Below are 13,850 nucleotides of genomic sequence, written 5' to 3' on the forward strand. Positions count from 1 at the left end.
CGTGGTTACATCGTCAGGTGACTGATTTTGCATGCATGCAAGATCAGTCACCTGACGATGTAACCACGTTACGAAACCCGGGTCGTGCCCATTATTAAATAACAGTGAACCTTACAAAGTTTTATTTCCTTACTTCCAATATGGAGAGGTTTCACAAAGTAAAGCCTGAAGTTATTAGTTATATTTGGAGTGACTCGTTTTTCCATCGAAGAGATTGAGTATCTTGTTCATTAATAATATCAGCTTACCACAGTAGTTATTCCGTCAATCTTTTGGAAAAATTGAATATAAAATCATAAAACTAGGCAAAGATCTAGTTTACTTTACATTCCCTAGATTCTTGATTTATGCAGCCACTTGGGGCGCATTTTAGTCGGCTTTCAAAAATTTCCACAGCGCGGCGATCTTCGAGTGCAGAGCGATTCGTTCATTCTCAAATTTAACATGGAGTATTTGCACTCGTAATGAAAAGCATAGAAAGTATTTTAATTTTTCAGATAATATAATCACGAAAATTCATTTCGGTAAACAGCTCTAATTATAGCTTTTTTTCCCTGTGAAATTCCTGCCGCTGTAATGTTGGCGACGTGAGTGGGGACTTCATACACTAAATTACGTGCGCAGTGACTCTGCAACAACTGTAGAATCCTCGATTGCAATATTTGCCTATAAATTGTTTCACAAATAACTCGAAGTAGATGGTGGCGAGGATCTTCATGGTTTGTCCTGAATAGTATAAAATGTCTATTAGTTGGATAGATTGTTAAAAATCATTATTAATATTCTAAATTTCAGCTTTCGAAGGCCAGCAATTTGACCATGTGTGACCAAGCCGAAGATTTCGAAAGAGAAGGCTTCCCATATTTATCCCTCAGTGACCATGGTTATTAATTGAAGAAGGAAATATTCCGAGTATAAACCTGCGTTCATCTTTTGTTTTACTTTATCAAGAACTAATTTTACTATATAGTACTTAACAATTTTACAATTATGAAAATACTTGTAGCAGTACAAATGAAACTGCTGACGGTGAATTGAAAATCGGGGCTTGCGACTTGATATACAATGCTTCTTCAAGCTATCAGTGACGTGAACGTTGACATTATGATACTCTATACAACTGAAATTTTGTCGATGTCACAATGAACACATTGATCATAAAATAATTCCCATTAAATGGGACATTTTACTCTGATTTTACAGCCTTAATTTTTTAATTATTATTCGCATAGCATCGTAATCCTAATATTGGTATATTCCAGACCTTCATGTGAAGGGCCTTCTTTATGAATATAGTTGCTTTATTTCCATGATGTTCTTCTTTCTCGTTTCTTTCAATTTTTCCCCCATAAAAACAATAAGGCCAAACAAGGGCCAAAAATAAAACAATATCAAATCAAAATGAATAAACATTGTACGGAAACTGAAATACAAAGAGAGAGAGCCGTATTTAACTCCCCAAAGAAGATCCACAAGTAAGCAAGACCAGTACATACCAAGTATAGGACGAAGGAGCATGAGTTCCTGGCACTACGGTAACACTAAGCGTGGCGTCTTCGCCGCGGCGCACAGTAACACTTCTGGCTGCAGGTAGAAGAACACACGGAGTAATTGATTTCCCCGTGGCGGCGCCATGAGAATCCTCTGTTTCACCATTCGTTGTCGCTAGAAATTGATCAAGATAAGTATTTTTTAGAAAATCTCGGAGTAACCAAGTGGGGCAATTGACTTTTAGGGGTAACAGGTATAAATATTTCTTATGTAATTAGCTGCTTGCATCATTTCACCTCTAAAACTTTCCAATCAATGCAAAATTTCCAACATTTATTGTGAGTACAATGATATTTAATAATTAAATCTTAAACATGACTTGAAAATCCTTTCCTATAGGCTAAATCAGAGTTTAGCAAAATTAAAAGTTAAGATGAGCGTAAAAGTTTCCATTGCTTAACATATCTAATGATAAGTTCCAGTTTCAGCTTCAATGAATATTAATGACAGAAAATTGAATTCATTATTTTATATCTTGAGTACTTTCTATTATAAAACCCATACATGATATGCTGACCATAAATATTCAAATAATTACGAACATCTAAAATATGTAAAAAATAAATACATACAAAAATTTGACAGAAAATATTGTCTATATTCAGGAGTAAAAACCGGTTGCATGCGGAAGAAGAAAGTACCTTAATAAGTGTAAGCACGATATAGAATTATCTAGTTGGTTGGAAAAGAATACATTCAATAATTTTGAATAAGGTAACAGCTGCAGATTAGCGTATATTTACCACTGCGGCTTTTGCGCTCCGAAAAATGCGGGAGAAAAAGGAAGGATATCAAAGTAATTTCTTTTGGGAACGTCTCTCTTGACAAGTAAATGAAAATAACTCATTTCCCACAGTATGACCAGGAATAAATAACAATTGCGATAGTATAATTTCCACGTGGGAGGAGATATGAAGTAAGTACAATGAAGAAAAAGATTTCGGAAAACACTATAGAAGTAATAAACGATTTTAATTTATCCTGGTGAATTATAGTGATGGATTCTTCTCTGTTTTTCGACTAGGTTATCTCGGTCTTACAAGCCGACGTTTCGGAAGACGACTTGTCTCCCATTTTCAAGGCGTTTTACTCAATGAAAGTCCAATTTCACGAAAGTGTAGCATAACTGACGAAATTAATGAGAACTCAATGATCAGCAGCATGCAGCCAAATATAACATTTTTTGCGTAACACGGTAGGGCTTTCCCGAAAATTTGCAGAAAATTCCTACGAGGGACAAGTATGAAATTGTAACACCTGAGTATTTTGGAAAGGTTTTAATGGGGCTCGTTTGGAAAATTAGAAAATATCGGTTTATCCTCTGGTTAATAACGCAAGTTATTGCAAATTCTAGGGGCTTGTACTAGAGGCCCTCACTTACGTGGTCCTTCTCGCTAAGGGGTGAAGTTTGGCTTGAATTATATCCCTCCCATCGCCTGGGAACTATACAATTCCCTGAATCCCTTTCCACAATTTTCGTTCTTTCCCTCCTACTTCGGTCTCCCTTCCCTTTTTTCCGCTAAAAAACAAATGCGAAAGTTCGTTTATCCGTTCTTCATTCCATTTTCGATCTTCCTCTTATGGTATGATACTACGCATACATCCAAATAACGTTAAAACTACAGCAAAGTATTGAAATATCAGTATAGGACAAACTCCAGTATAATAAGAGATACGGAATTTAATTGTTATTTATTTATTTTTTACTTATTTATTTATAATTTATTTATTTATTCATTCTTTTATTCATTTTCACCTTCCCGAAAATAGCGCATCGAAGGCCTTCACAGTGGGGGAATCTAAAAGACTTTTAATCACCTACATTTGAAAAAAATAAGATGTGTATGGGCTAGCACACTTCGAAAATATACATTCTTCCCACTTTTTGAGACAAAGAAGAGTCGTTTTAATTTTACTGATGAATTTCACCTTCAAAATGAGCACATTCATATGACAAGATGCAAATTTTGGCAGTAGCTTTTATGGGAGGGGTAAGGCCATTATAAGATCTATTAGGTGAAAACAATATTTGGAAATGAGCATCTCGAAGTTACATATAATATGGGAAATTGCAATGATATTGACTATAGCAATGAACGCTCTAAATTCATCACCATCTATATCCTGCTGAAGAAAAACGTGATTAAGACTTTTGTATGGAGGGTTTCTTTTTAGTATGGCAACGAGCCATGGACTGTGCGGCAAGAGGAGAGAAAAAGACTAGAGGCTGCTTTTAAGCTGTGATGCTATGGGAAGATGTGTGAAGTAGGCAAATTTTGGCAGTATCTTTTATGAGAGGGGTAAGGCCAATATAAGATCTAGTTTAGGTGTAAACAAACTAGATCTTATATTTACATCACTACTTATCTTACATTTAAATTATCACATTCTTGAGTATGGAAAATAGAGAATGGAGTTGAAATGAGCTAATGGTAATGAAACTCAAGTGCAGTTGGTAATAAGTGGAGGAATAAAAGTCCGTAATATGCGGGTTAAATACAAATGGTGTACACAAGATGAAAAATGGAGAGGTATAATGAAAAGAGGACGAAAAGCGGAGCCTATGGATAATATTAACACAAAGACGGGACAAATTTAGTGGTCCTCTTTAATTTATTTAACGAGAGATAAAGAGCTGGCAGGGATAATATTCTAGAAGAGACGGCAGAGGATAAGAGGAGGAAGACCGAAGCTGGAATTTTGTAGACACATAACGAAAGATATGGTACGTGGAGGATTTTCCGAGATGCAGAGGTTGGTAGAAGATTATATGGATTGTACAGAGCGCTGTCGCAAACCCATCCTGAGGGATTGTAAACGGCTAACGAAGATAGTGATGATTGCCAAATAATTCAAAAGTTAAACAATAGTAGTTCATTTCATGAATTGGATGGATGAGGCAGATACTTTGTGGAGATCCATTATGAGATATGAAGTGAAACACTTTGCACTTTCCACATAAAAATGTATTAAACTAGAGTCGACATGTTTCTTAGAGTCGACAGGAGTCTTAATAATGCTATAGTGCAGCGAAACATGTCGACTCTAATTTAATTAATTTTTATGTGGAAAGTGCAAAGTGTTTCACTTCATATCTCAATAGTAGTTCATATTATCTCGTGGTTTTAGAAATATTTTGTAAGTTGTCACATTAGAAATCGTTTCTTGTGAATTAGTTTCAATTAAAGCATCGATGGGTGAAGAGAAAGTTTATTTGTAAATTTTCATGAAAATTATATAAATTTGTGAAAATTATATAAAAAATTATATATAAATTTCTGACATTAATTCGAACTGTCTTTTCCCCTAAGGATACAATGCGATGTTTCTTAAAAGGAAAGGATTAATGGAATATTCAAAGCTGAAGGTGAACATGGGCAGTATAGTATAATTTTTAAATTGACTTATATATAGCCATGCACTGATAACGACTGCTATGATAATCTATTACTTTGCACTTATATCTTCAAGTATAATGTAGTTTCTAAGTCCATCTCGAAAAAAACTATCTCTCCCAGTAAATAACTATATGAGCAGAAAATTACCATGCATGTTGAAGTTTTGAGTTACATTTTTAGGGTAACACGAATTAGTACAACGGCTAATAAAGACCGCTAATTTTAACATCTAATTTAAGGGTTTAGATTGTATCACTTGTTGATGAATCATGAAAAATTGACGAGAGAAATTACAACGAGCAAATAATATGACTATTGCTGTTGGCTTGACCAGACGCCCAGGATTATCCTACAGGTGACTACGTGCTATGTCTACGTAATATAAAACTCTGCAGCCATATGAAATATTGGACGTGGTTGGAAATCGCATGTATGTTTCGCAAAGTTAGATTACGAATTGGAAGTAGTCGGGGGATACAAATGAAAACATACTCATTTAAGCCGAGCGAGATGTGCTGGAAAATTTATTCTACGCATAAGCCGTTTACGCTCTACAATAGATATTTATCTCCAAATACGTCCAATGTAAAATAATTGCCAATGCGGAAATAATATTTCAGAGCAAAATATAGCCGAAATCCTGAGGAAATGACTTGCTACGACGCTCCACAGTACTCCAAAGTTTAAACAGGAGAAATAGCCTTTTATAAATAAATTATTTCATCTATGAATTACCCTTGATTCTAATCCATCAGCAAAGGGAAATGATGAATCTGAATAAGTTACCTGCAAACCGTGGTCAGGTCAGGAGCTTGGAAATGGTTGACGATGTTTACTCTTCGGTTATCTCAGGAATTTCATTTCGCAATTTCCTCAAGTGTTCATTCTCGCTGATGCCAAAAGAGTTGCTGATTGTGAAATGCCAGTGTACCAGCTCCATTTGCGTGTCAATTAATTCGTTCCTATGTACGATAACCAGAACATTTAATGCCCCTATATTGCATGCTCCGGCACGTGTAGCTGAGAAGTGAAATGGGCTCGTTTCATTAATTTCGTTGATTAATAAAAATGTTTTCAATAACTTAAGCAAAGGAATCCGATAATTATAGACATAACGTGTGCCTGTTATACCGTTTAATATAGCTCTTTTGTAACAATATATTCTCTCGTTAATTTTTCATGACTCCTCCAACAGCAGCGCCAAGAGAACGTCTGCGGGAGTTAAGTCTAATGATGGATGATGATTTACTTCTCCTAGTTAAAGTAACTCCGTATAGTTTGAGCTTGGCTTCAGCCTGGCGAAGAAATTGAGGAATTATTTGCGTCTATGAACATAATTCTTGGTAGCATTACGAGCTTCGGAATCCCCATTAGTTATTACTTAGGTAGATTCCTAGCACTGATTGCTAGGGCTATCATCATCCTGGCATATTACCTGGAAAAATGCTTTTAAAAATAAAATTGGGAATACGTATGGTAATAAATTTTTAGTGATGTGTTAGAAGTTTCTGTTTATGTTGGCTCATAATCCCATTCATAGTTTCCACTGTCGAATTCGTTTGTATTATTATCATCTGTGTTCCCATATGGGTGAATGATTGATATTCAACAAAAATTTCAATCGGAAACTATTTAAAGCCGTGTAATGCTTCCTGTTATAATTGTTGTAAAAGCTAGCGAATGTGAATGAGCTTAAATTCATTCGCTACGCTACACTTTAGTATCTAACTCATTTTTCCGTAAATCTTCCGTTAGTTCTAAAGACATTAGATGAACACATACAAAATCAATTGAAGTGTCGGCGAGTAGGAAAAATTCTATTAGAATTTTACCCGAACAAAAGAATCAATTGCTGATGCAGAGATACACAGGTAATAATATAAATTTCAGTATTCTTAATTTTGAAATTTCAAAATTTAGATTAGAATCAAGTTGTTCTCCTTCTTCTGAGTTTTTTCTATCTGTAAATTATATGATAAAATAAATATCCATGAATCAACACTACTTAGGCATCCTTATTTTACCACGGAATTTAGACCCATGTATTTATTTAATTATCTATTGAAGGTTTTTTCAGACACCTTAAGCGCCCAATAAAATTTGAGGAGTTAAATTTTCACCCAAGAGCTACAGAGCCCGTTGTTGCTGCATTTTTGGATTCAATCGAGATTTTGAACTGTGCATAGCAGAGTGCTCAATATAAGGTTTACCTGTTAAAATAAAGAAATATTGGTAGATGAAAATGCATATTTTACATATCCGAATGTAATTGCCTTCTCGTTAAGAGAGGATTAAGATTGAGCACTGCCTAAGATGTTCGGGCTATGCAGACCTAAAAGCTGGCCATCTAGAAGCACTGTCGGGTAAAGTACTTGTTAGATTATTCCATATTAAGTTAGACATTTATCAAAAGGACATTGTTCGACTTTTAGGTCCATCCTCAGAATAATTTTTGAGGCATTGGAATCGTCGGAATAATTATAGTACCCCGAACTAGGAATGTTATTGAATTGTAAAAATTAGTGAATCTGAGTAATTAGCAGTTGGATTATTTACTAATTATAGTGTTTTAAACTTGAAATGAAAGTATAAAAATCAATTTTAACATAGATTCAGCATTCTAATAAAGATTTTGAAAATGTTAGAACTTTAAACTAAGTATCATGCTAAGTGGTCTTTTTTTGGGAATGTTGAAACCAAAGGACATTGTGTTAAATAAAAACTTTTGGGCTATGTCACCGCGTCAATTTTTGGGTGGCCCAAAAGTTTCCCGACCGATGCTGGTCGCTTTCTCAAGGGATTCCATCACATTTTCATGGTTTTCTTCAATTGAAGCCGTTTCTTTGACCCTAGTTTTTTTTTCCATAGCTACGCAAGTCAGGAAAGTTTTAGTTACTATAAGTTGCCAAAACATAAGATAACCATGAGAAAAACCTAAAATATTCCATTCTCATAAACAGCAGAAATTAGGAAAAATTTTCGGATATTAGATCTATGATACTGTAGCTAGGTGTTTAAGGATATATATTAGTGATTGAAACTATTGAATAGTATAGGCTTGACGTAGGTAAACCTATATTTTTTTTTAATGGGCCAAAGTACAAAGTTGATGATACAAGCAATGCCATAATATTTCAAAATTCATATATTTACACAAATTATTAGAAGTTAATTATCTAAAAATAACTTTTATATATTACTGTCTTCCTTATTTTTGTCTTGCAATTTAGTGAATAATTGGTGTTTATATTGTGAGTGTGAGTCTTTGCTGTCACAAATCCTCTGCAAAAGGCCAAAGCAACTTAAAACCTGATAGATCCAAAAAAAAAAAAAAATAGCTGGCTCCGAAATAAAACTGTACATTCAAGATTTCTATTCTTTTTCATTTTTGTTAAAATTCACTATCGAATTTCTATTCAACAAATGAAAATTTTACAAGCGAATATAGGCGGGATGTTGCCTTGAACAGAAATAAGAAAATTATTTAGTTATCTGAAGTAGGTACTTTCAAAAGAAGCATTTCACGTCTGGTAAATTGAGTATGCCTCATGTTTGTGGAAGAATAATGAAAGGGCTCATTAATGTTGAAAAAAAACTTATAACAAGAATCGCCTGTATTTTTCAAACGACTTCCAATATAGTTTGTAATAGAGACGAAAAATAGCAACTAAAAGTTTTCCATAGGTATTTGTCGAACGAAATGTAAATTTTCTGCTGCATTCGACAGAACACGGGAAAAATTAGAATACGGAATCAAATATAACCGTGGGAGACAAGTTTCTCTAGAAGTTTTTTCATAGTTGTTGTCAATCCTTTTAAATGTGTCTTGGCGTTATCTTGAAACTTTTTTTTCTAAGTCTCTTAGCTCCGTTGGAATAGTACACTGGCCCATGGCTCAGGAGTTAGTGAGGTGACTGGAATAAAATTATTAACCTTGAAATATTACTCACATGACGATGCATAACGTAAAAGAGATAAAATTATCTTTATTGATTGTCGTAAGTTGAAATGCTGGTAGATCATTTGTTGATACATGCATGGGGTCGCACAGTGAAGTGCTATGGAGGTACTGCAGACCGCGCTAAAATGCTTAAGAATGTTGAGCGGCACATTCGCACAGTAGCTAATCTTCGACTGAGGACAAGGCTATAGCGAGCGAGGAGGATAACCCCGCACTCCTCGGAGTTTTTATTAATCTTATAGGTGCGCTATTTACATGACCTATCCGTCCTAAACAACCTAAAAACAAACAACTGTATGCACAATAAATTACATAAAAATTATTTAGAAACTCTAACAACTAATTTATCGGACTATGCTAAAATTAATTTGTCTATCTTTTATCAAAATGAAAATCAAAAATGTACTCAACCAATATTAAGTAACAATAAATTAGACATCGATCGGCATCTGATCGCTTAAAAATTATGCATGAATTCTAAAAACATTTTCTTCTAAACATTTTAAGTAATTCTTGGAAATAAATTTCGCCGACAATGGTTGATAAGTATTTGGGATTATCAAATTTTGTAACTATGCTGATAAATGCCGTCATATCCAAGGCACTTAACATGAAAGAAGGAAAATACTGTGTGGCTTGTTAATTAGAATCGTAGCCAACAAAAAAATCACAATATTGCACTTCAACTATCTTCATGAACACCCTCTGCGTAGTCAGATAAAAATGCAACACTAAATAACGCAGTGTGATGCAATGAAAAACATGCGACATGAAAGAATGCACTCGCGTGGAATTTCAAAACATTAACGCAACTAACGCAGCACATCACCGCCGACACTAGAGGTAAATGATACCATTTCTACATCAGTTGGAATTTTTTGCTATAATTACTCGCAAATTCACGTTAAAATTCCATAGTGACACCCTGAAAAAACGCAATAAATGAGTGTCCAAGGCGCAAACGTGCGCGAAGGAAACCGTAGCGGTAAATTAATAGAACAATATTGGCAAGACTCCAACTTCGCTTTAAACATAAGAAACAAAAATGGCCTCGGGGTTTTCCGACTTCCGACGGCCCCTCATGACGATAATTGACGGAATAAAACGATTCACCGTGAGGATAAAACGCAGAACACCGCCCGTAAGTTCAAGGGCCCTCTCCTCGGCGCGAGAAATAATGGATCTGGCTCATCCTCGAATAAAGCGGAAGCCCGGGCCAAAGTGAATCCGAAACAAAGCAACACAACGTCGCGCCGGCTCCCCGCACCGCACCGCACCCGCTGCATCCTTTTTCTTCTGCACTCGGCGGCCGCAAACGTGCGCCGGCGAATCGACGAAAACCCACGTGTCTTCCCCTACCCTTGCCCGCCTCTCTCCCTTCAAGCCCTCTTCCCTCTCTGCAAACCTTTCCAGAACCTCTCTTTCTTCGTCACCTCCACTGGGGGGGCTAAAAATATTCAGCGGCAGAAGCTGCGGCAACGGCGGCCGCGCTCCTGGAGCACGAGTCGATCCGAGACGCGGGGGCCGGCCGCTATATCTCTGCGCCCTGAACGGCCGTGCACGCGGCCAGCGGACACAGCAGTGCCCATTGGTCTCGAGGATGCACGGCAATGAACGCATAAACCACCAATGGAAGACATACTCGGAGAGCGAAATTTCAATGAAGACTCGATAACAGTTCGAGCGACAACACTAACAACGTATTTGAGTGCCGGAAAAGAACTATCCTTCCTTGGAGGTCACTATGAACCTAAACATATCACGAAAAACTTGATTCTACGAAGCCCAACACCCAAATATTATCGAAAATGGTTCACCTTCATTCTTTTTATGCATGCTTCTCTAACAGATACTACGGTGGAAGCATTGAAGAAAATCTGATCACCACGTGATTGGCTAAAGATCGTGCTTAAAAATCATGAATGAAAATAATTTCAACCTAAAATGCCTTCCTAAGTGAAGTTTTATGTTCCTCATTAAATTAATTAATTTTTGAAACCATCCTTTTAGATTTAATACTCGATTTTGTAAGGCGGAAGTGAATCTCAACTAACGATAGCATTTTTTCCTCATTCAACTTTTTTCAATTCATTTCTAGGAAAAAAATAAAATTTATGAGTGTACTAAGTCGATATTTGCTAAAGTGAAATAAAAGGAAATTTCTTGGGATAGAACTATTCTTCACGTATGCATTAGACAAATTAATCCACCAATTTTATAAGAACCACATTTTCGCCCATTAAACTTGAGCATAAGCACCAAGTTACTGATTTGAGAGAGATAAGACTAGATATTGACATTATTAACTTAGTTCACCAGTGCCAAAACCTCAGAAGGAAATATAATTATTTTCACACGACAACACCCAGGAATGCCAACTCAAAGGCTTATTTATTAAGTATAACGGACATGTTTCAAGGTCATAATTAAAATTTTTCAAAAAAGCAAATTCTGTATCCCTAAAAATTATTTGAATGGCAGCGCTGCCCAAAGTCAATTGAATGGGCTCAATGAGCAGTCTTACATAACTTAAAATATTCACTATCACCGTTATCCCACTGTCCATCAATCGTGTATCCAGTATCACAGACTGAATAGCACGATGAAACTAAATTCGCTGAGCAAGTACGGTTGCCAACAATTTAAATACCCATACCTCACATCACAGGCTAAATATAATTCCTTTCTCAAGCAAAATCTTTTATAATTCACTAATTCTCAACAGTAGCAATCCTCAACAACATAATCACTCATTCGATTTGCACATTCCACGCAGTATTTGATATGCATACCACTCGGTACAGACAGATATACACCGGCAATGAACTTTACAAAGGACGAACAAGGCATCACATAAACTACATCAAAACGGCCACCCACCTGATACCACAGTCATGTTCACAACCGGATCCCTTCAGGGGTCATCAGCGGGCCCCCCGGAAGGTCGGCCGTCGGCACCAGCGTCGAGGTTGAAAGGCCACGCACCGCGACCCGGGTCGAAGAGGGCGCACCACTCACGAGGGGCGCTCCGTTCGACTCCCGCAAACACACAACGGGACCACGCACACAGTACCGCGACTCTCCTCCCCACCCACGTTTTTCCCCCCAAAAAAACACGCTACCTGGAGGCACCACCACCACACACTGGAAAGCCTCACTTCAGACGACGGGAGAGAGAGAGAGAGCGAGGGGGTCGGAAAGAGGGAGGTGGGATGGGCGCCGAAGGGAACAAAACACGCGCGCAGCCCGCGCGCCCACACCAGTAGACCACGCGATGCTGCGGGCGACGAGGCACGGGAGGTCGGTCCGTTCACGGGCTGTCGGCGTTTTAGCGGCTCTTCCGTCCTCGAGTGAAAGTGTGGACGGGGAAGAGAAAGAGAGGAGGAGGAGATGGAGAAAGAGAGGGAGGAGGGGGAAGAGAGAGAGAGAAAGAGGAGGCGTGGTGGGGGGAGGGGAGGAGAAGTGCGCGGAGTGGGAGGGTGGCTTGAAGCGAGAGGGAGCGAAGGAGAAAGAGAGAGAGAGAAAGGGGTTCCGGAATGGTGATCTAGGGGTGGGGAGTGGGAGTGCTGCTTAGCTGGTGCGCGGAGAGAGAGGAGTAAATAGCGGGCAAGAGCTAAGAGAGTATAAGAGCAAGTGAAAGAGAAAAAAAGGGCCGAGAGGTGGGGGGGGGGATGAAAAAGGTTGGGGGGAATTTTTGCGTGCCGTCGCCGCCCGCTGAGCTCTATAACAAGAAGTCGCCTGAATCAAGAGGCTGCGGCAGTGGCTTTCAATCAGGTCTTCGCATCACCTGTTGGTGCTCGAGTTCAGGGGTCACTGCACCCAGCTTGGATTGTTCTTCACACAGAGCGTAAAGGTCATCATCCTCTAAGATCTTCGAGACGGGTCTTCGCATCCCTTCAACCCGCGGCCCGTCGGCTATTTTCTTTCGGCCCCTAGAGGTTAAAGTAAATATTGTAACGCGCCACACAATAGAAGAAAAAAAAATATATATATCGACACACTCGTCAAAAATAAACAATCTCAAAAATCGCGTTGATTGATTGAAATTTTTAACCGATAAAGATTATTGCACTTTGAAGTTATGTAATTTTTTATTTTATTGGGGCGGTGGTAAAGTTACGTGGGTCATTGTGGTCCTCCGGACAATGTAAAATCGATCTTTGGGCATTGCATTAAAAAAAGGTTGAAGACCCCTGCTCAAGAGCTTAAAAGAGCACCACGTATGACGACCATAGGTGGGGATATTGACAACAGGGAGTGGGTGGCTTAGCTCTCTCCATGTCACAGAATGCTGATGAAAATGAGAAAGTAAGGATTAACCAACGGTAGCACCCGGAAAGTGCGGGAGGGCCTTCAACCCTGGACTGTTCTCGTATTTAATAAATAACAAAGGATATCCCTTCCCCACAGAAATGTTTTTTGCATCAAGCGTTATATGAGATGACCAGCAAATTATTTCATTGGTGCCAGTAGTGGATCCAGGATAGGGACAATGGTGGGGGAGCTAAATAGGGGTTAACCTACCAGCAGGAGAGGGGGTCCAAGCAAAATTACAGTTCTATCTAGTGTAAATTGGATGCCCAAGGGCTCCCTTAGATCCGTCACTAATTGGCGCAATTGAGGCAAGGGAAAGGCAAGAGGGAAAAACAGCGTATTATTTAGTCTCCTCAAAACAAAATTCGACCAGATAATTCAAACTCCCATTCCTCTGGCAATGTGCTGTACTTCAAGTGTCCCCTCCCCCAAAATAGCGCCTAAGCTGGGATTAAGACTTCCGGCCATTGCCACTTGATCCCAGATCCCCGAGAGGGAAATCCTACAAATCGTCATAGCACCAACGAAATCTCATCAACTCCTTGTACCACCACTCTTACACCCACTTCAGCCGCCACTAACCATCTATCACTGATAATAATCGGGGAGCATATGAAGTTGGGCCC

The 13,850-nt window shown here is 38.2% G+C and overlaps 1 protein-coding gene across 1 annotated transcript in view; it reads right to left on the reverse strand.

Moving 5' to 3' along the window:
• The window catches only part of LOC124157835 (titin homolog), a 401,563-nt gene extending 389,345 nt beyond the window's left edge, over window positions 1-12,218 (reverse strand). The window contains exons 1-2 of the mRNA XM_046532910.1: window positions 11,791-12,218; window positions 1,497-1,665 (exon numbers count right to left, since the gene is read on the reverse strand). Of these exons, the coding sequence (XP_046388866.1) occupies window positions 1,497-1,665; window positions 11,791-11,806 (185 nt within the window). The 5' untranslated portion in view covers window positions 11,807-12,218. The remainder of the gene's footprint in view (window positions 1-1,496; window positions 1,666-11,790) is intronic.
• Window positions 12,219-13,850: the final 1,632 nt, after the last annotated feature.

The sequence above is a fragment of the Ischnura elegans genome, chromosome 1 (genome assembly GCF_921293095.1).
Source record: "Ischnura elegans chromosome 1, ioIscEleg1.1, whole genome shotgun sequence".
Classification (NCBI taxonomy): domain Eukaryota; kingdom Metazoa; phylum Arthropoda; class Insecta; order Odonata; family Coenagrionidae; genus Ischnura; species Ischnura elegans.